The 22,480-nt window shown below is 42.8% G+C and overlaps 1 protein-coding gene across 2 annotated transcripts; it reads right to left on the minus strand.

Annotated features, from left to right (window-relative positions):
• Nucleotides 1-320: 320 nt before the first annotated feature.
• Nucleotides 321-20,515, minus strand: eif4ba (eukaryotic translation initiation factor 4Ba). 2 transcript variants are annotated; one of them, XM_024383800.2, is made up of 13 exons: nt 20,415-20,515; nt 18,007-18,156; nt 10,573-10,778; nt 10,083-10,199; nt 7,416-7,470; nt 7,112-7,264; nt 6,898-7,011; nt 6,620-6,799; nt 6,291-6,522; nt 6,092-6,180; nt 5,649-5,883; nt 1,317-1,348; nt 321-1,215 (listed from the first exon to the last, which is right to left on the minus strand). In XM_024383800.2, the coding sequence occupies exons 1-13, from the start codon at nt 20,425-20,427 to the stop codon at nt 1,196-1,198; spliced, it is 1,596 nt and encodes a 531-aa protein (XP_024239568.1). In that variant the 5' UTR covers nt 20,428-20,515; the 3' UTR covers nt 321-1,195. The 2 variants fall into 2 exon arrangements, with proteins under 2 accessions (XP_024239568.1, XP_024239569.1); XM_024383801.2 differs by having other exon boundaries at nt 18,007-18,153; nt 20,415-20,511.
• Between the last annotated feature and the right edge of the window lie 1,965 nt (nt 20,516-22,480).

Here is a 22,480-nt window from a genome sequence, read left to right on the forward strand (position 1 = left end):
ATTTTCATCTGTTTGAAGTGAACCTGTGACCTGTGAACCTTTCCCACCTGTGACAAAAATACACCTAGAAACCAAAATCTGGGTGAATATTGTTTTAAGGTGGGAAATGAGGGGTTAGATTCGACAATCAAAACGGCATAATTTAGCAGTGGCGTACCATTACCCTTGGGGTATATCTATATAAAAAAAATCCTTATATCAAGCTCTCCCACTCTTAAAAGCTCCCCATAGTGAGTTAAGGGTGACTTGACATTCCCATGGCTTAAAGAACCGTAAGAGTCTGGTTCTACAGTCATGCACGTAACAGATAGAGAAACAGAAACATCCAGAAACATTTAATGAGATCTCCTTCAGTTACATGTGATAGTGGGGTTACATACGACAATGCTGAAACATCCTCTGCATTAAATGCCAGTCAACACTTGGCACATGGATAAGAGTGAGTGAAGAGCATGCCTCCAAAACATTTATCACACAGCTCATATGATTTTCCATGACATGGTTGCCTTGGCATTGACCTCCAGGCAGGTCCGGATGAGACAAGGAAGCGGTTCCTTTCTGTGAAGGAAGCAGGAAGCCATTGACTGTGTATTGGGAAAGACCCTGGAAAGAAGCAGCTAATGACTGCTATACATGATGATCAGAGGAACACAAACATTGCTTCCCTCATAGTCAAAAAGAAGTTAAGGTATGTCAGCAAAGCCCCCTAAAATAAGGAGACTGTCTGTTTTCTTTTATTAAAACTCTTGTCTGTCCCTCTTGGACACAGGCGCTCCATCATTAGCATAACCAGGCTTACAGAGCTCAGACAGCTTACATAGTCCAGCATTTAGACTGGTGGTGGGTGGCGACGACGCCCGTAGCAATACATGTTTTCTCAACCCCACCTTTCAAAATTGTTATAATGATTAAAACTTCAACCTCCAGTCTCTTTTACTTAAAACCAGTCATTATTTCTCTATGTTTAGGTACAGTCCTGATGGTGCAGCCAGTCAGCACTGTGGGGTGGGTTTCTATTGAAGCAGGTTAGCAGGAAGGGAGCTGTAGTGCTGCTCCAGCCAGGTTGTGGTGCAGAGCAGAGATCTCACTCTTTTGGCATCAAACATCTTCACTTCTTTCATTCCACCTCTGTCTGCATTGTCCTCCATATTGTCATGTGGGTCTGCGTCCATTATAGCAAGGCTGCATACTGTACTTATTCGCTGAGCTCGACCTCTGAACAGAATTGCGGAAAAAGTATGAGTTTAATTGAAAAGTCTGAACATTGCTAAAATCTCAATATAGCAGTAAATTCAGTGTCAGCAACCAATCTTTACCTTTTTTATTTGCCTCAGCTAAGCTTGAGGAGCTGAAAAAAAATACACATGTCAATGGAATATGTCCATGGAGAAATGTACTGCTGAAACATGGTTGATTAAACTCTCCTCAGTTAGGTGCATTGCTAGAATATCAAACAGGGTAGGGCATCCCTGTTCATACAGTGGGTCCTCATTTAAAAGTTGGATCATACTGCAGCACAGCTTGCAGAATGCTGCGGTATGGTACAGCATGTTACAGTGCATGAGTCATAGTATTTCACTGTCAGACATTGTTGCCGTTAATGCTTGTTGAAACCACCAGAGGGCATCTTTGAGGGTGTCTTCATGAAGCTCATTGGTGCTTGCTTACTTTCTCAAATAATCCTAGAGGTCCGTGCAGGCCAGAGGTTGTGATTGCTATACACCCATCTTAAAAAGCATAGCAAGTAAATTAATTTTGTTGACATGAAGCAACCATACTATAGCACAGAGAAACACATCTTAAAACGCTATTCTGTTCTTTTAAAATAAATTGTCTTAGTATCATGTTTTTTTTATGACCTTCCTAAACAAAATATTAATGGATTTCTTCGTGATTGGGTATATTACATTGATTTGGACTTGTTTCAATAGTGCAGTAATATCTAACAATTCACAACAGTACACACAACCTAAAAGTAAAAGAACAGAATTAAGGAACATATAAATATTAGGATGAGAAATGTCAGAGTGGTATAGACTAAATACAGTAGAATAGAATATGGTATATACATATGAAATGAGTAAAGCAAAAATATGTAAACATTATTAAAGTGACTAGTGTTCCATTATTAAAAGTGGCCAGTGATTTAAAGTCTATGTATGAGGCAGCAGCCTCATACATAGGTGCAGAGTTATGTAACTGGGTGGAAGCTACCTAGTGATGGCTGTTACTGCTGCTCTTTAATTATTATTTTTTCTTATCTCTTACTTATTATTATTTTTAAAGGTATTTTCTTAAAACTGCATTGTTGGTTTAGGGCTTGTAAGTAAGCATTTCACTGTAAGGTCTACACCGGTTGTATTCGGCGCATGTGACAAAAACATTTGATTTAACAATCTGATGGCCTTGAGATAGAAGCTGTTTTTCAGTCTCTTGGTCCCAGCTTTGATGCACCTGTACTATCTTCACCTTCTGGATGATAGCGGGGTGAACAGGCAGTGTTAGGTGAATGGATGATCTACGTGTGTGTGGTTCCCTCCGTGAAGCATAGAGGTGGTGTTGTGATGGTGCTTTGCTGTTGACACTGTCAGTGATTTATTTAGAATTCAAGGCACACTTTAACCAGCATGGCTACCACATCATTCTGCAGCAATACGCCATCTCTTCTGGTTTGAGCTTACTGGGACTATCATTTGTTTTTCAATAGGACAATGACCAAACACACCTCCAGGCTGTGTAAGGGCTATTTGACCAAGGAGAGTGATGGAGTGCTGCATCAGATGACCTGGCCTCCACAATCACCCAACCTCAGCCCAATTGAGATGATTTGGGATGGGTTGGACCGCAGAGTGAAGGAAAAGCGGCCAACAATTGCTCAGCATATGTGGGAAATCCAATACTTTTGGAAAAGTATTCCAGGTGAAGCTGGTTGAGAGAATGCCAAGAGCTGTCAAAGCAAATGGTGGCTACTTTGAAGAATCTAAAATATTTAGATTTGTTTAACACTTTTTGGTTACTACATGATTCTATATGTGTTATGTCTTAATCTACAATGTAAAAAATAGTAAAAATAGTAAAGATTTAAAAAAAAAAACTAGAATGAGTAGGTGTGTCCAAACTTTTGACTGGTACATCTGCCCGATGTATACATGATGTATACATGATACATCAGGCCAATGTAGTATGGAGAGCGTTTGAACATTGGCAAGAAGTCGCCGAGACTTTGGCATTAGATCGCATTTTCCCTTCAGTCGCTGTTTGGATGATGCATGTCAAAGTGGCTAAATTATACTGGCAATAATAAAATTAAAAACGATATATTCATTTTTTTTGTTTATTTATTGTTTTTACCTTATTTCACCAAGTCAGTTAAGAACAAATTCTTATTTACAATGATGGCCTAGGAACAGTTGGCAGAATGACAGATTTTTACCGTGTCAGCTCGGGGATTTGATTTAGCAACCTTTCGGTTACTAGTCCAATGCTCTAACCACTAGGCTACCTGATGCCCCAGACATGACTTCTAGTAGTGATTGCATACGTTTTCATACTTTTTTTTCTTCATACTTGTCCCTCATGGGAATCAAACCCTCAATCCTGGCATTGCAAGCGCTATGCTCTACCAGCTGAGCTTACATGGGACTATACTAGACTATTAGTGATTTTTCTTGTGGGTAAAATGAAGAGAGATGATTCAAGTTAATGTAAAGTTTATTAGGCTATTGCTATACCATCAAGTTCTTAAAAGAACCAGCAAAGAGAAGAGAAAGGAGCCTTGAATAATTAAACAATAAATCAACCGCAACGTGGTCGGCTCAAGCAACTGAATTCAGGAATTCATTCAACTGTTTTTAATCTTGACTGTACTAAAGACTTTAAAACCTTTTTTGTTAGAACAGACTATATGGGATTGATTATCATTTGTTTGTGAATGATTATTGTATTTGTTGTATAATAATCTGGGTCAAGACGCCAGCAGAGTATGTAGACCTAAAACACTTTTTCACAGCACATTACTCAACACTAGTGAGACTCACCTCGCCTATGGTAGGCCTACAGTATATCTAAAAAATATGTTAATGTAGGTCTCCTGATCAAAACTTGATTGGCATCAACTGAAAACAATCTGTAAACTCTGTCAAGCCTACAAGCAAAGATGAACTGGTGAAGGGCATCAAGACGTATTGGCTTGAGAAACTGACGATAAAACAACGCAACAAATACATTAATCATCTCAGCAAGGTTTTACCCGTGGTCGTGGAGCTGGGGGTGTAACTAAAATGTAACTGAAACAAACATCTGAGTCTATCATCATTTTATTAATGAAAACAAAGATGTTGATGAACAAATATTGTATATGGATACGAGTCTTTCTTTTGGAAATATATAAATCTTTGCCAATTATAAGGTTGATTTGATTATTATGTGGGTTATAATAAATGTACATATTTGTTGGGTGTTGATGCATTTTTCGTTCGGGCAAATCAGGTCTGTGATATTGATACATTTATAACTTTAGTCTCGTGTCAGGTGAAGTGCCCTCACATTTGGTCTGATAATTTCCCCCTAATCTCCAAAGGGCTCTCTCTCAATTGCTACTTCAATATACAGTACCAGTCAAAAGTTTGGACACAACTACTCATTCAAGGGTTGTTCTTCCTTTTTTACCAGCTTCATGAGGAATGCTTTTACAACAGTCTTGAAGGAGTTCCAACATATGTTGAGCAATTGTTGGTTGCTTTTCCTTCACTCTGTGGTCCAACTCATCCCAAAACATCTCAATTGGGTTGAGGTCGGGTGATTGTGGAGGCCAGGTCATATGATGCAGCACGACATCACTCTCCTTCTTGGTCAAATAGCCCTTACAGCCTGGAGGTGTGTTTTGGGTCATTGTCCTGTTGAAAAACAAATGATAGTCCCACTAAGCGCAAACCAGATGGGATGGCGTATCGTTGCAGAATGCTGTGGTAGCCATGCTGGTTAAGTGTGCCTTGAATTCTAAGTAAATCACATACAGTGTCACCAGCAAAGCACTAATACACCATCACACCTCCTCCTCCATGCTTCATGAAGGGAACCAGACATGCGGAGATCATCTGTTCACCTACTCTGCGTCTCACAAAGACACGGAGGTTGGAAACAAAAATCTTAAATTTGTACCCCAGAACTAAGGACAGATTTCTACCGGTCTAATGTCCATTGCTCGTAGTTCTTGGCCAAAGAGAGTCTCTTCTTCTTATTGGTGTACTTTAGTAGTGATTTCTTTGCAGCAATTCAACAATGAAGGCCTGATTCACACAGTCTCCTCTGATCAGTTGATGTTGAGATGTGTCTGTTACTTGAACTCTGTGAAGAATTTATTTGGTCATATTGCCCATTCATTGACAGCATTCACTCAGGTAGAGACACATTAGTGCCATGGGACCAACATTTTACAATGTACCCAAAAGCATAATCAGCGCTCTAACACTGCCTGGTCTGGAGCACATGAAGCAGTGATGCAGGGTAACATACAAATCCAGAAATTACCTCAATGTCCTGCGGCATAATCTCAAAACTTTTAATTGAGGAACCACTGTAGGTGTTAGGGGCATGTGGATTGTAGGGTGGGGTGACTCATAGAATCAATCTATGGGATGACCTCTAACCTGGTGAGCTGTGGGGCTGTGTCACTGCTGGGGGCGACAGGTTGCCCAGCCGAGCCCTCACTGGAGCCCCCAACGGGCGTGGTCCTCTTGGCCCAGGCGTTCTCCTTGGGGGGTGGGGCAAACACCACCTTCAGGGGCTGCCCGTCCAGTCTGGGAGGGGGCAGGGTCACAGGGGAGGAGGGCTCCTCTTCACGACCACTGTCCACCGAGCGCTCGCTCTCCCTGCGCTTGGAGGCTGGCAATGGGACAGGAAGAAGAAAATAGGACTTTATTGTCCAACGTCCACAAATGTCCAACAGGAAATGTGTATTCTATTATTTTAGACCAACTCTCCCAAAGAAGTCAGCTGAAATCACAATATTACCCTCCAAAGACATCTCAGTGACTACAGTACTGATATAACAGCTGACTGCATTACCCATCATAGCCAGTCAAATTCTCACCTCTGCCAGACTGGCTGCCTGGTTGGGAAGACTCGCTGCCCGTCCGAGAGCGTTCTGCAGGTTGGTCCTCACTGCGCCAGCTGGGGTGCCTGAGGGATGACCAGGATCAATGAGTCAAGGGTAACATCCTATACATGAAGTTTATTCCTTACTCCATTTCCTCATTTTAGCCTATGCTCTTCTGCCCTTCGTAACATACCTCTCTCTGGGCTTGCGGTCTGGGATCCTGTCCTCTAGCTGTCGCTGCAGTTTCTCCTGTTCCCTCTTCAGCCTCTCCTCAACCTCTCTCTCCTTGGCGGCCGTGTCCACTGGCTTAGCCCCGCCGAAGATGGAGGCAGCCCTGCCTGAGGGGGCAAACGGGGTGTTGCTCTGCTCCATCTCTTTGGGTACACTACGGGGCTTCAGGATCAACTTGGGCCTCTCGACAGCACCTAAGAATGACCAAAAAGTACACCCTGGTACAGTACAGGTTTCACTGGGCCGGTGCACATGAAGAATGAGATAATGTATTTTAATAAACTTTCTCACCTCTGTCATCCCGGCTTTCCTCCCGTCTCTCGTATCGATCACTACCACGGTCACCATAACGATCCCCACTAACCCGGTAGTCATCCCGTCGGTAGCTATCCTGCCGGTAGCTATCCTGTCCTCCCTCATCGCGCCTGTAACCAGTGCCAAATGCCCTGCGACCACCACCACCAAAACCACCTGAGGGAAGCGGCAGAAATACTATATTAGTAAGCCTTCTCACTAAAATGCTGAATGTGTATAGGTGTACTGGGGTAAGACCAGGCATTCCAACTGACCTCCTCTGTCATCTCTGCGATCCCGGTCATCATAGCGATCCCTGAACCTGTCCTGGCCCCCTCCGTAGCGATCATCTCCTCTGGGCCTGTCTGACTCGTAGCGGTCCCGTGACCCTGCAGCAAACGGCAGACAGAGAGGGGGCAGGGGGGTTTATTAGGGGGTCAATCTACCCCACATAGAGGACATGAGGTTTCTGACCTGTACTGTACTCACGGTCTCCAAAGGCGTCGTCTCTCCGAGGCGGCCCGTCGTCACTCTCTCCTCCACTGGGCCGAGGTGCCCTCCAGTCATCACAGTCTGTCTTGTCTGGGCCAAAGTCTCCCCCCCGGTCCCTGTCCCGGCCACCCATGGAGTGATTATCCCTCCCTAAGAGAGACACAGATGAGTCAGAAAGGAAGTGGAGACAAAACTCTTCTGATGCTTAAATCAAGTTCATCTGAACTGCGAAAGTGTATGTAGAATGCACAGCTGCAAAAATGTGTATGGTAGTACTGAAGCTTCAAGATAAGATACACACCTTTGTCATTAGACTGGTCTGCAATGTCCACACGGATTCTTCTATTTCCCAAGTTCTGCATAGAGAAATCCTTTCTGGGTAAGTACCTTACTGTGATTGTTTTATTTTAATTGAAAACAAAAATAGCTTAGCAAAGAGCATAAAAAAGTATATATATTTATTTCCTACTTGACAAAACGCACACATACAAACGATAGCGTCACACCTGCCCAGAACCCCCCCCCCCGCTCACACCCCCATCTTTGCACCCACATCACTCTCTGACACATGGCCTCAAACTGCACTGTTTCGTTTCTCTCCATCGCCCGCACACTTTCCAAATTGAGATAATAAAGCATTTGACCTTTTCATTGTGTTAACGATGGAAGATTGGTTGATTTTCCAGTTAAGTATAAGTTTTTTCAAGATGATTGATGAGAAAAGTATCAATCCAACCCATCTGGCACCCAAACGGACTGGTTGCGTATTAAAAACATCTGTGCGTGATGTAGCGCACACAAAAATGACTTTTTCGGTTACATTGTCATGTACCGTATAAAAATCAGTGTGTCCATCGCATTTTCCACTCTACCGATAGTTTGTCACAAAAACTGCTGAGTTAAATAGCAAAGGCCTGCTTTGGTCTTGGCACGTGCGCTCTAGCAAACAACAGACGTAGTGTAGTTAGGCTGTGCAGGTAGTCTAGTCTACATGATGAGATAATTATGGATAAGAGCGAGAATCTTTTTGTTGTTGTCAAACAGCAGTCAAGCATCGGTCATCCTGTCACTGGAAGAAGACCCTCGATACTTATTGGAATGGTGCATCAAGCTCATCACCTTGCACTTTCACCACCCTGTGAAGTTCATCACAAATGTATTCATCTATAGCCTAAAACTCCATGCTTTCCCGATGAATCGTAGTGGGAGTACCACACAACATGTCATTGCGTGACTACAAGTCTACGTCGATATGATGGTTATTATACTGAACAAAAATATAAACGCAACATGTAAAGTGTTGGTCCCATGTTTCATGAGCAGAAAAGATGCCAGAAATGTTCCATTCGCACAAAAAACACATTTCTCTCAAATTTTGTGCACAAATTTGTTTGCATCCCTGTTAGTGAGCATTTATTCTTTCCCAGATAATCCATCCCCCTGACAGGTGTGGCATATCAAGAAGCTGATTAAACAGCATGATCATTACACAGGTGCTGGGAACAATAAAAGGCCACTCTCAAATGTGCAGTTGTGTCATACAACACAATGCCACAGATGTCTCAAGCTGAGGGCGCGTGCAATTGGCATGCTGACTGCAGGAGCGTCCTTCAGAGCTAGCAATACGTCCAACTGGCCTCACAACTGCCGATCACATGTAACCACGCCAGCCCAGGACTTCCACATCCGGCTTCTTCACCTGCGGGATTGTCTAAGACTAGCCACCTGGACAGCCGATGAAACTGTGGATTTGCACAATCCAATAATTTCTGCACAAACTGTCAGAATAAATCTCAGTGAAGCTCATCTGCGTGCACGTTGCCCTCACCAGGGTCTTGACTTGACTGCAGTTTGGCATCGTAACTGACTTCAGTGGGAAATTGCTCACTTTCAATGGCCACTGGCACGCTGGATAAGTGGAGTGTTTCTGTCTGTAATAAAGACCTTTTGTGAGGAAAAACTCGGATTGGCTGAGCCTGGCTCCCTAGTGGGTGGGCCTGGGTCCCAAATGCCTGTGCCCCTGCCAAATTGTGAAATCCATAGATTAGGGCCTAATTAGGGCCTTCCTTATACAAACTGTAACGCAGTAAAATCATTGAAAATGTTGCATTTATATTTTTGTTCAGTATATATATATATATATATATATATATATATATATATATATATATATCAATATTTGCCCATAAAAGCTATCCACCGACATTTCTCGCATAATTCATTTTACAGACAGGAAAAGATGCCTCCTTGTCTAGCATACTTTATCGACATTTGTAAAGTTTATCAACAAATGTTCTGTTTCCATCAGGCCTGTAGTGAAATGTTTTATCCAACATGTACTTTACAGGCATAAAAAGGTTAGTTTTACACTTAAGACATGACTTTGCCGTTGTGCTGTAGAACTTGTGACTTGTCACTTGTATAATCAATTCTATACATTCGTTTATAATGGATTAAGCATTCATTTTCGTTAACTGTAATTTAGTTAATTATGTTTCAACATTCCTTCCATCTTGGGCCAATATCAGTTATTTTTTAAGATTGCAAAGAGCAATTTCTCAAGCAAGAATTTTCCTAGGACTGTCTGGCAATGGTCTAAGGGGGAGGGGGAATTAAAAACTAGCTGTTATTGGCAGAGGTTTGGAACTCTCTTATTGGCCTATTAACCCATTTACAACTTGGTGGCGTCACCAGGCAGGACAAAACTCCATCCCACCAAAACAGGCTGTCATTACAGGCAGTCTTTTCAAACAGCTCTTACAGTAGAAAGGCATTATCAGAATTTTCACAATATTATTCCAACCTCAGTGTGGAAATATATATAAAATACAGAAAAAAATCTGTTTTTTGAAAGCACCGGGCCTTTAAAAAACAAATGGATGCCATCTAGTGGCTAAACCTATGAATGGTGAGAATGGTGTTTTCACTGACTCTTTCCCTTGTAGCTGACTTTGTAAAATTGACTCACCTCTTCATTTAGACTCAAGGCACTCAGGAGGGATTCCACATCATCAAACTCAGCATAGCCAAAACCCTTCAGCCTCTCTGGGTTACTGGGCTCTCTAGGAAGACGCACTGCACTGATCTACACAGAGAGAGAAAGAGATATGTATGGGTTTGGATGAACAAATACTAGCAGCAACTTGACAAATACTTTATAAAAGGGGTATTCAAATCTTACCCTACGAGGTCCAGACTACTGTTGGTTTTCTGTTCTACCTGATCATTAATTACCACCTGGTGTCCCTGGTCTAAATCAGTCCCTGACTCTAGGGAAATAATGAAAAAGAGCAGTGGAACTGGTTTCGAGGTCCAGACTTGAATTTGAGGGCATTATAATATAATAATATAAAACAATGTGCCATTTAGCAGATTATTTTGTCCAAAGCGAATTTTACAGTCACGCGTGTATACATTTTACATACGGTTTCATGTTTTTACATTCGTAGTGCACTTACCCCCACACCCCTGAAGAAGTCCTTGATTGAGTCCTCAGTGACGTCGTAGGGCAAGTTGCCCAGGAAGGCGGTGTAAGGGGGACCACGTGGGATACGGGAGCGGTCAACATTTGGCTCCCGGGCTGAACGGGGTGCTGTGGGCAGGATGGAGCGGTCGATGGCCGGGGCCCTGTACATATCCTCCTCTGTATGCCAGGAGGTGGACACTGGACGAAGGAGACGGGAGAGAATTGAGAGAGATTGGCGGTTAAAGGGTCAATCTATTTTTGGAATTTTAAGTATGTGGACATACTCGCATTCCAAAATCATGGGCATTAATATAGAGTTGGGTCCCCCCTTTGTTGCTATAACAGCCTCCACTCTACTGGGAAGGCTTTCCACTAGATGTTGGAACATTGCTGCGGGGACTTTTTCCATTCAGCCACAAGCGCATTAGTGAGGTCGGGCACCGATGTTGGGCGATTAGGCCTGGCTCGCAGTCGGCATTTCAATTCATCCCAAAGGTTTTCGATGGAGTTGAGGTAAGGGCGGTGTGCAGGCCAGGCAACTTCTTCCACACCAATCTCGACAAACAATTTCTGTATAGACCTCGCTTTGTGCACGGGGAGCATTGTCATGCTGAAACAGGAAAAGGCCTTCCCCAAACTGTTGCCACAAAGTTGGAAGCACAGAATCGTCTACAACGTCATTGTATGTTGTAAAGTCAAGATTTCCTTTCACTGGAACTACGGGGCCTAGGCCGAACCATGGAAAACAGTCCCAGACAAATATTCCTCCTCCACCAAACTTTACAGTTGGCACTACGCATTCGGGCAGGTAGTGTTCTCCTGGCATCAGCCAAATCCAGATTCGTCATTTGAACTACCAGATGGTGAAGCGTAATTCATAACTCCAGAGAACCTGTTAGCACTGCTCTTCTACCTTTATTTAACCAGGAAAAGCCCATTGAGACCCAGAGACTCTTTTTCAAGGGAGACTTGGCTAAGGCAGCAGCAACAATCAATACATACAATTAAAACATGATCCAGCCTAAAAAAAGAATTTTACACTCCTCTGTAACAGAATCTCCCATCAATATTTTAAATTAATTCAGGGGTACTAACATATCTAGATGAAGCATGGATTGTAGACTATTCCATAGTCTGCTCAAGACGAGAAGGCAGTCTCGCCTAATACTGTATATATCCTGGGGACTTTAAGTAGCACCCACCTAGCAGACTGGGTATGGTATCTGCTGGTGGTGAAGGAGACCAGAATAGAGGTAAAGTGGGAGTTTACAAAAAAGGGCTTTGTAGATGAACACATACAAATGTAGCTTCCTGCACATATAAAGTGAAGTCCAACCTATCATTTGGTACAAGGTGCAATGGTGGATGAGTGACTTGGCATTTGTAATAAAGCACAAGGATGCATGATAAACAGAGTCCAGTCTCTGTAAAATGGAGGAGGCTGCATGCATTTAAAACAAGTCACCATAATCAATTACAGAGAGAAAAGTGGCATGAACAAGGTTCTTTCTAGCCATAAGTGGGAAGCAGGCCTTATTACAAAGATCATTCATATGAACTTTAAAGGACAACTTGTCATCCAACTATATACCTAGGTATGTGTAGGATGACACTTTTTCAATGGATAAGCCGCCAGATGTGACAATTACTAACCTTCTCTGGCTGAGTGTGAGCTCTGGTAAAGGTCATGAATTTAGTTTTGTACATTCAAGACCAACTTGAGACCATAAAGGGTGGCCTGCAGTGACTGAAAAGCAGCCTGGAGCTCTTCAACTGCCTGAACCAGAGAAGCAGCAAATGAATATGACTGTATCATCTGCATTTAGATGTAACTTTGCTGGTTGCATCCCATTTCCCAAATCATTGATAAAATTGAGAACACAGGAGCTAATGCAAAACCCTGAGGCACACCTCTATTAATGGCAAGAAAGCTAGACTTTTGATTGTCAGTATATACACATTGAGTTCTGTCTCTTCACTGAGACCACTGTTACTGAGTCTAGCTACCAACAATTCATGGTCAACTGAATCAAATGCCTTTGATAAATCAAAAACAGAGCAGCACAATGTTGCTTTTTATCAAGTGCATTTATGATGTAATTTTCACTGCTATAGCTGCCGCTGTGGTCTGTGTCCCGATCTAAAGCCAGACTGAACCCTGCTCAGTTTGTTATTTTCAATTAAAATGCACAAAAAAAACCCAAAAAAGTTTCACAAGGGATTCATAGACTTTGGCCAAGATAGGGAGTTTGGAAATAGGACGATATATATTAGCATCTGAGGGATCTCCACCCTTTAGCAAGGGGAAGACATAAACTGATTTACAAATGCTGGGTATGGAATTAGTCAAGAGACTCAAGTTGAACATGTGAACCACAGCTGCTATCTTTAAGAGGTAGGGATCCAGGTGGTTTGGACCTGCAGACCTTTTAGTCTCTATTGCCTTTAATGCTTTATAGACCTCAGCATAAGAAACAGGCTAAAAGTTCAAATGGTTCACAAGGGCCTATATCATAGTTTACTGTAACAGAGCTTACATTAGAGGCCTGTGCCCCACCATTATCAAAAACAGAACCAGCAGATATGAAGTGCTTGTTAAAAACCCCTACACTATTGGCTTTATCCTTCACTTCATTAGAGTCCATAATTAAATGGTCAGGAAGGCCAGGGGAGACATTAGAACCTGACACTGATTTGATTAGCTTCCAGAACTTGGTAGGGTTGTTTAGGTTCTCTGTGACAGCATTTAGATAGAAATCTGATTTGGACTTCCTGATCAATCCTGTGCATTTATTTCTTAGTGCACTGAAGGAGGCCCAGTCAACAGGAGCATATGTATGTCTAGCTTGAGCCCAAGATACATTTCTCTTTCTAATTAATTCTGCTAAGTTATCTGAAAACCACTGATTCTAAATGTCTTCACAGGGGTGTGCTTATCCCTCTGTCAATATTATGGTAGAGATCATGTAAGAACGCTTGCTCATCAAACTGTCTAAAATGTCTTGTAAAATATAAGGCGGTTTGGCTTTGGTCATTTTTGTGTTTCTAACAATTGCACGGTGATCACTGACATCATTACAGAATATCCCAGTCGATGTGTATTTGTGAGGGGTATTCGTTAGAAGAATGTCCAATAGCGTTAATTTGTTAGGTGCTCTGGGACTCGGTCTTGTAGGCGCATTGATTAATTGATTGCGATTCAGAGAGTCACACAGTTCTTTAAAAGAGTCCGATACAGATGTAATCATGTCCCAGTTCAAAAGTGCAAACCTCCTAAAAGAATGAATTCAGAGTCATTTAGCTTGTGTAGGACATCAGAAAGAGAGTTACTTGCATCTCCCAAAGCCGAGGGCAGTCTGTAGCAGCCGAGTACAGAGATGTGGGAGTCCTTGTAAACGTTCACTTTAACCCAAAGAAATTCCAAATGTTTGGGTTTGGTAATCGACAGAATTTCAAGTGTTAAACTTGGATTTCACAAAAATTGCAACCCGTCCTCCTTTACTCATCCAATCCTTTCTAAAAAAAAAAATGTGTACAAATGCAATAGCAGAGAGAGAACCTGGTGGTATTGACATGATGGTCCCGTCACTCACCCATTGATCATTCATCCTATTTAATCCAGGATGTCATTAAGTAAAGAGCAAGTACAGTAACAGATACATAATGCCAGATTTTTATTGCTCTTTCAGCACAGGTGTGCAACAACCAGTAGACGTTGTGCAGAACGACGTAGATTTTCCCAAAGTGCATCAGATTTTCCAATCTGGCAACCGCTTCTCCTATCCTAGCCTTCAGTGCGCACCTGCGCTCGCGTAGCAGGCCTAGCGTGCAGACAGACGCTCCTGACTCGGCAAAAAGGTGTAGGCTACAGTTTACGAGCGGCCCGAGGCAGAAAAAAAAGCCTTCTCAAAAAGTACATTTAGTCAAAAAGACAGAACTAAAAATAGTTATATACAGCATCCACCTTCACATCAAAAGGGTTTGCTTCTAAACAGGATAAGGGTCATTAATACATAAAAACTCTTAAATCTCTGATCTCAAGAATCAGACATACAAATGGACAGACTGATTGGCTGCCATGGAGGTGAGCTTTACACCACTCAAGCCGACACTTGGCATTGTGCGGCTGCTAGGCCATGGAAACCCATTTCATGAAGCTCCTGAAGAACAGTTCTGTGCTGGCGTTGCTTCCAGAGGCAGTTTGGAACTCGGTAGTGAGTGTTGCAACTGAGGACAGATGATTTGTACGTGCTATGCACTTCAGCAATCGGCATTCTAGTTCTGTGAGCTTGTGTGGCAGCTCCTAGACGAGGCTCCTATACACTTCCACTTCACAAAAACAGCACTTACAGTTGACCGGACAGCTCTAGCAGGGCAGAATTTTTACAAACTGACTGTTGGAAAGGTAGAATCCTATGACGGTGCCACGTTAAAAGTCACTGAGCTCTTCAGTACGGGCCATTCTACTGTCAATGTTTGTCTATAGCAATTGCATGGCGGTGTGCTAGATTTTATACACCGGTCAGCAACAGGTGTGGCTGAAATAGCCAAATCCACTAATTTGAAGGGATGTCCACATATATACCCATTGATTCTTAATTAAGAATTGAGCTTAGTTCAACTATCATACCCGACCAGAACCCCAAATATAAGTTTATTTTACTCCATTGTAAACACTGTCGAGCATGGTGGAGGCAATGTGATGGTCTGAAATGCTTTGGTGGTGGTAAAGTGGGATATTTGTACAGGGTAAAAGGGAACTTGAAAAAGGAAGGCTATCACTCCATTTTGCAACGCAATGCCATACCATGTGGACGGCGCTTAATTGGAGCCAATTTCCTCCTACAACAGGACAATGACCCAAAGCACAGCTCCAAACTAAGCAAGAACTATTTAGGGAAGAAGCAGTCAGCTGGTATTCTGTCTATAATGTATTGGCCAGCACAGTCACCGGATCTCAACCCTATTGAGCTGTTGTGGGAGCAGCTTGATCGTATGGTACGTAAGAAGTGCCCATCAAGTCAATCCAACTTGTGGGTGGTGCTTCAGAAAGCATGGGGTGAAATCTCTTCAGATTACCTCAACAAATTGAAAACTACAGTGCCTTGCTAAAGTACTCATCGCCCTTGGCATTTTTCCTATTTTGTTGCATTACAACCTGTAATTTAAATTGATTTTTATTTGGATTCATGTAATAGACATACACAAAATAGACCAAATTGGTGAAGTGAAATTTAAAAAATAATGTTTCAATTTGTTTCATTTATTTTTTTAAATGGAAAAGTGGTGCGTGCATATGTACTCACCCTCTCTGCTATGAAACCCCTAAATAAGATCTGGTGCAACCGATTACCTTCAGAAGTCACATAATTAGTTAAATAAAGTCCACCTGTGTGCAATCTAAGTGTCACATGATCTGTCACATGATCTCAGTATATATACACACACCTGTTCTGAAAGGCCCCAGAGTCTGCAACACCAAGAAAGTGGCACCATGAAGACCAAGGAGCTCTCCAAACAGGTCAGGCACAAAGTTGTGGATAAGTACAGACAAGGGTTGGTTTATAAAAAAATATCCAAACCTGCGAACATCCCACGGAGGACCACTAAATCCATTATAAAAAAATGGAAAGAATAAGGCACAAAAAAGAACAAACCTGCCAAGAGAGGGCCGCCCACCAAAACTCATGGACCAGGCAAGGAGGCCATAATCAGAGGCAACAAAGAGACCAAAGATAACCCTGAAGGAGCTGCAAAGCTCCACAGCAGAGATTGGAGTATCTGTCCATAGGACCACTTTACGCCGTACACGCCACAGAGCTGAGCTTTACGGGAGAGTGGCTAGAAAAAAGCCATTGCTTAAAGAAAAAAATAAGCAAACATGTTTGGTGTTCGCCAAAAGGCATGTGGGAGACTCCCCAAACATATGGCAGAAGGTACTCTAGTCAGATGAGACAAAAATGTAGCGTTTTGGCCATCAAGGAAAATGCTATGTCTGGTGCAAACCCAACACCTCTCATCAACCCGAGAACACCATCCCCACAGTGAAGCATCGTGGTGGCAGCATCATGTTGTGGGGATGTTTTTCATCGGCAGGGCCTGGGAAACTGGTCAGAATTGAAGGAATGATGGATGGCGCTAAATACAGGGAAATTCTTGAGGGAGACCTGTTTCAGTCTTCCAGAGATTTGAGACTAAGACCAGAGGTTCACCTTCCAGCAGGACAATGACCCTAAGCATAGTGCTAAAACAACACTTGTGGTTTAAGGAGAAACATTTAAATGCCTTGGAATGGCCTAGTCAAAGCCCAGACCTCAATCCAATTGAGAATCTGTGGTATGATTTAAAGATTGCTGTACACCAGCGGAACCTGTCCAACTTGAAGCTGGAACAATTTTGCCTTGAAGAATAGGCAAAAATCCCAGTGGCTAGATGTGCCAAGCTTATAGAGACATACCCCAAAGGACTTGCAGCATCTTCAAAGTGGTAGGCATGTTGTGTAAATCAAATGATATAAACCCCCCAAAAATCAATTTTAATTCCAGATTGTAAAGGCAACAAAATAGGAAAATGCCAAGGGGGGTGAATATTTTCGCAAGCCACTGTAGAATGCCAAAGGTCTCTGCAAGGCTGTAATTGCTGTAAATGGAGGATTCTTTGACAAAAGCAAAGTTTGAAGGACACTATTATTTCAATTAAAAATCATTATTTATGACCTTGTCATCGTCTTGACTATTTCCTATCCTTTTGCAACTAATTTCATGTATGTTTTCATGGAAAACAAAGACATTAATAAGAGACCCCAAACTTTTGAACGGTAGTGTACATATTACCTCAATTAAACGGTGTCCCTGCTCATTGACTCTGTACTGATACCCCCTGTATATAGCCTCGCTATTGTTGTTTAACTGCTGCTATTTTTCAATTAACACTTTTTTTTCTTAAAACTGCATTGTTAGTTAAGGGCTTGTAAGTAATCATTTCACTGTTGTATTCAGCGCATGTGACATAAAATTAGATTTGATCTATAATTTTGATCTCATGGATGATGAGTCCTTGCATCCATAGCAGTCTATGAATTTAAGAGTGGTTACATTTATCCAGCCCCATCCCGTAGCTATTTAACAAAACAGTGGCAGGGTGTCCCTTTTGTTGTTGTTTGAACTGCAAATTGCCTCTTTAAGGTCACCCTGCTCGGTACTGTATGTACGGATCCTAACAATAAGATGTGTCAGCAGCTGTTGACACGTTGACTATGAATACCAAACACAAGTGCACTGACACCAGAAGTGAATATCACAAAACAGGATTGGGCCTAAAATAATTACAGTAGCCAACATTATCCTGGTTGAATAAACACTCAACATATAGGCCTAAATAGGAGAAAATATGTATGGCGATTGTTTATTTTTCTGAAGTATCTCACCCTCTGTTTCCAGGTCATCGGTCTCGTCTGCCCAGCTGCTAGCGGGCTTGGTGGGAGCGTAACTTGTGGGAGCATTGCCCCCCTTGTCATCAGCAAGGAAGTCAGTCAGAGATAGGGTCTTCACCTTCTTATTCCCCTTCTTCTTAGCTGCTGTGAGTAGAGGGAAACATTTACCATCATGGTCAAACAGCTCTCTGACAAGCCTCTGACAAGACTGACTGTGATGGGAAAATTGTATTACTGCTATCAGAGTGCCTGCTTCATAGCCTAACAGACCAACATAGACCTAATGCATCATATATGCACACTCTCCTGGTTCAATTGCCTGATTCATACCAAAGGGCCGAACCAAAACCTTACTGTGCTGGCTTGGATATTTTATTTTCACAGTCACACTGTCCTTTCCAATATGATTCCAGCAACGACGGTGGCTGCGTAACCAAGCCGGCTTGCTTTTGTGCCTATAGTGTGAATCAGGCAAAAGTGTTTGGGGATGTTGCACTGGGTCGATGACGGTCCCTTAGTAGTGAGTCAGTGAAGGAAAAATTATAAGCCTGCAAGACTAACATTTCCCTGATTTTTAAGGGTCATTCCAAGCCGGCCATATGGTTCACAGTCAGACCATTTCAGTGCTGTGTGGATGTTCCCTTTACAGACTTGCAGAGAGCTCACAATGGCATGAAATGAGGCCATGATGCACAAGGGTCCCCATTTGATTTACCATACCGACATCCCCTTCCCCTCCTCCATCAGATGTTGACACACCCCACAAAACATAAATACCTCACCCTGGTCTACTGTGCATGCCCCAGACACTGTCAACGTAGGTCAGCTGTCAACTCCCTTGTTTACATATACTACATGACCAAAAGTATGTGTACACCTACTCGTTGAACATCTCATTCCAAAATCATGAGCATTAACATGGAGTTGATCCCCCTTTGTTGCTATAACAGCCTCCACTCTTCTGGGAAGGCTTTCCACTAGATGTTGGAACATTGCTGCGGGGACTTGCTTCCATTCAGCCACAAGAGCATTAGTGAAGTCGGGTACCGATATTGGGCGATTAGGCCTGGATCGCAGTCGGCATTCCAATTCATCCCAAAAGTGTTCGGTGGGGTTCAGGTCAGGGCTCTGTGCAGGCCAGTCAACTTCTTCCACACCAATCTCAACAAACAATTTCTGTATGGACCTCGCTCTGTGCACAGGGGCATACTGAAACAGGAAAGGGCCTTCCCCAAACTGTTGCCACAAAGTTGGAAGCACAGAATCGTCTAGAATGTCATTGTATGCTGTAGCGTTAATATTTAACGTCACTGGAACTAAGGGGCCTAACCCGAACCATGAAAAACAGCACCAGACCATTACTCCTCCTCCACCAAACTTTACAGTGGGCACTATGCATTCGGGCAGGTAGTGTTCTCTGCCAGATGGTGCAGCATGATTTATCACTCCAGAGAACGCATTTCCACTGCTCCAGAGTCCTATGGCGGCGAGCTTTACGCCACTCCAGCCGATGCTTGGCATTACACGCATGGTAATTTTGGCCATGGAAACCCATTTCATGAAGCTCCCAAAGAACAGTTCTTGTTCTGACGTTGCTTCCAGAGACAGTTTGAAATTTGGTTGTGAGTGTTGCAACGAAGGACAGACAAAAAAAATTGCGCTACGTGCTTCAGCACTCGGCGGTCCCGTTCTGTGAGCTTCTGTGGCCTACCACTTTGCAGTTGAGCCTTTGTTGCTCCTAGACGTTTCCCCTTCACCATAACTACACTTACAGTTGACGGAGCAGCTCTAGCAGGGCAGACTTTTGACAAACTGACTTTTTTGGCAAGGTGGCATTCTATGACAGTGCTACGTTTGAAGTCACTGAGCTCTCCAGTAAGACCATTCTACTATCAATGTCTATGGAGAATGCATGGCTGTAAGCGCGATGTTATACACCTGTCAGCAACGGGTGTGGCTAAAATAGCCGAATCCACTAATTTGAAGGTGTGTCCGCATACTTCGTTATATATAGTGTAGATGTCAAGCGTCTACAGGTAACTAACTACCTGCAGATAACGCACTGTCGGCACAGTAGCAACTATCGTAGTCTCAAACAAATAATATCTATGAAGACGCATGGTCATTCCTGTGGTCTATGACCAGATCCTCTTCCTGGAGGGAAAAAAAACTGTAAGTGCGATGTTTACTCGGTCCCTCCGTCCCATGCCCACTCCCACCCTGCAGCGTCGATCGTGATACAGCCCTGACACAGAGCACGTAATTCTGAAACACCCGGAGAAAGTATGTATTTCAAAAGGTGAGTCCATCCCTTTCTAAAATGTTTAGTCGATGCTACTCAATGCATATCTCCATGCTTGCCACACCCGGCCCATGCAGAATTTAGCTAACATAATCCTCACCTAACGCCGCCATGTTGGAGATCGACAGCCTGCCCTGGATCCCGGAGACGTGGGCACGCAAGTTTCCGCGTGCATGTTTCGCAACGTGTCCACCTACAGGGCTGCATTGCAATGGTGTAGGTCACTAATCACCACTGGGGGGAGGTGTAAGCCTAGTTAACGGAATTGAAGCGAGGTTCTCAAAATTAAATTATGAGAAGGGGATCTGTTGTCCAATTTAACATTTTGTACGCATGTTCACTGTTAATTCCATTGCACGATGACACTAATATTGATGGTCGCTTAGGGCCCCTGGCCCCCGACCAAAAAGTTATAAAACTTTTTTACAAATATCTGTTTTAGGAACTCAGTGGGGTCTCCGCTTACTGTTGAGAGTTAGAATAGTAGAATACACAAGGTGCAATTTAAAAATGTGGCTGTGCATCAGCAGACATTCTCTCTTGTTATGTCAGTCACTCAATTAGTTATGTCAGCTAACAATTAAGATTGGTAAATGAGTCTAGCCAGCGATCTAAACTTGTGTGCCCAGGGTAGGGATGTGACAAATTGAACATTTTTCTTAATGATTAAACAGCATAAAATGCATAAAATCCCACATGAATTCACAATGCAGCTGCTGCCAGCAACGGTTTGGTCTCACGGTGCTTCCCTTTCAGATGGTTAAGCATTGCACCTGTACTACCATTACTGTACCTCACTTCCAGCTCGCAAAGTTTGCATTTCCTTCTCAATTAACTACTCAAAGTATTGCCATACAGGACTTCACTGCTGTCGCTTGCCTTTCTCTGACATTAGTTTTTTCTGTTAACAACGAGGACGTAGTGGTGAAGTCGACTCCAAAATAATTGATTCCTCAAATCCTTGCAATTCGCCGCCCGATGTCAGCGCCCATTTCTGAGTGTCAAGATTAGACTGGTAAGATTCACTATTTTTGGAACGGAGGAGACTGATTAGTTGCTGTACTTAGGAGAACACAAACACACGCTAGAGAGGGGGAGGGGGACAGTATAGGCAGGCCGGCCATCAGGCAGACAGTCAGAACCGTGCACTAGGCCCATCTATCAGCAATCAAAAGCTGTATCTCGCAATGGAATGCTGTGTCTCGCAATTTCTTGGCTTGCAATGTCTTGCAACTTAAGTAAAGCAGGGCCTATCATCACAGCGTGGTAGCCAAGGCACCTAAACAGAGGACAAGTTGAACCTTGCACTGCAACACTCTTAGTTGTTGCGGAGATTGACCCCACTATACTGTTTGCTTTTTGCATCTACATCATATCGCTGAGTTTACTTTTAAATTACACAACTTCCCCCTGGCCTTTATAGCCTATCATCTAGTTAGGCTATAAAACATTTGTTTTGTGATAAATGTTTTTGTTAAGGCTCACAATTTCATTTCAATGTTTTCTCTGCCCCGTGGCAAACTTAGTAGAATTACATGAAATTTGTTTCAAAATTGCAAAACTTCTCTATTCCCCATAGCAACATGTGTCGAATTACAGGAAATTAACTTTAACATAAAACATTTTCTCTTTGCCGTCAAAATGGGGAGGGGGGGCACTAAAATGTCCAATATCAAATCTCGCCTAGGGCCCACAAAAGGCTATAGGGCCGGCCCTGTTGGGTGGGTGACAGCGGGTGTAGAGTGTCACACAAGCCAGTTGTTAGGGCCAAGGTGCGGTCTTAACTCCCTCTCTCATTTCCTTGGTCACCAAGGCCTGAAATACTTAGTATCTCCAAAACACTTCAATCAGTGTTTTGAAACCAGTGGCTCCCACATGCATTCCACACAGTAGCCTTTAGACATTGGAGTACAATGTAACTGTGATATGACTTTGTAATGAAATAAATGGAAGACTAAGGTTATCTAATTTTGTTTGACTTAACGTGCTAGTTTGACATATGGCCATTAGGTTGTGCTGGACAAATATCTCATGATGTACTTTCTTTCTGTCAAGTGAAAAGATACAGCTGTTGTAGTAGAAGACAAAATGAGGAAAGCTCATTTTTAACCCTCCCTTGCAAAACTGCATTATTGACGTCTTTATGTGTGTTTATCGATATTTGTT

This window comes from Oncorhynchus tshawytscha, linkage group LG22, assembly GCF_018296145.1.
Source record: "Oncorhynchus tshawytscha isolate Ot180627B linkage group LG22, Otsh_v2.0, whole genome shotgun sequence".
NCBI lineage: Eukaryota > Metazoa > Chordata > Actinopteri > Salmoniformes > Salmonidae > Oncorhynchus > Oncorhynchus tshawytscha.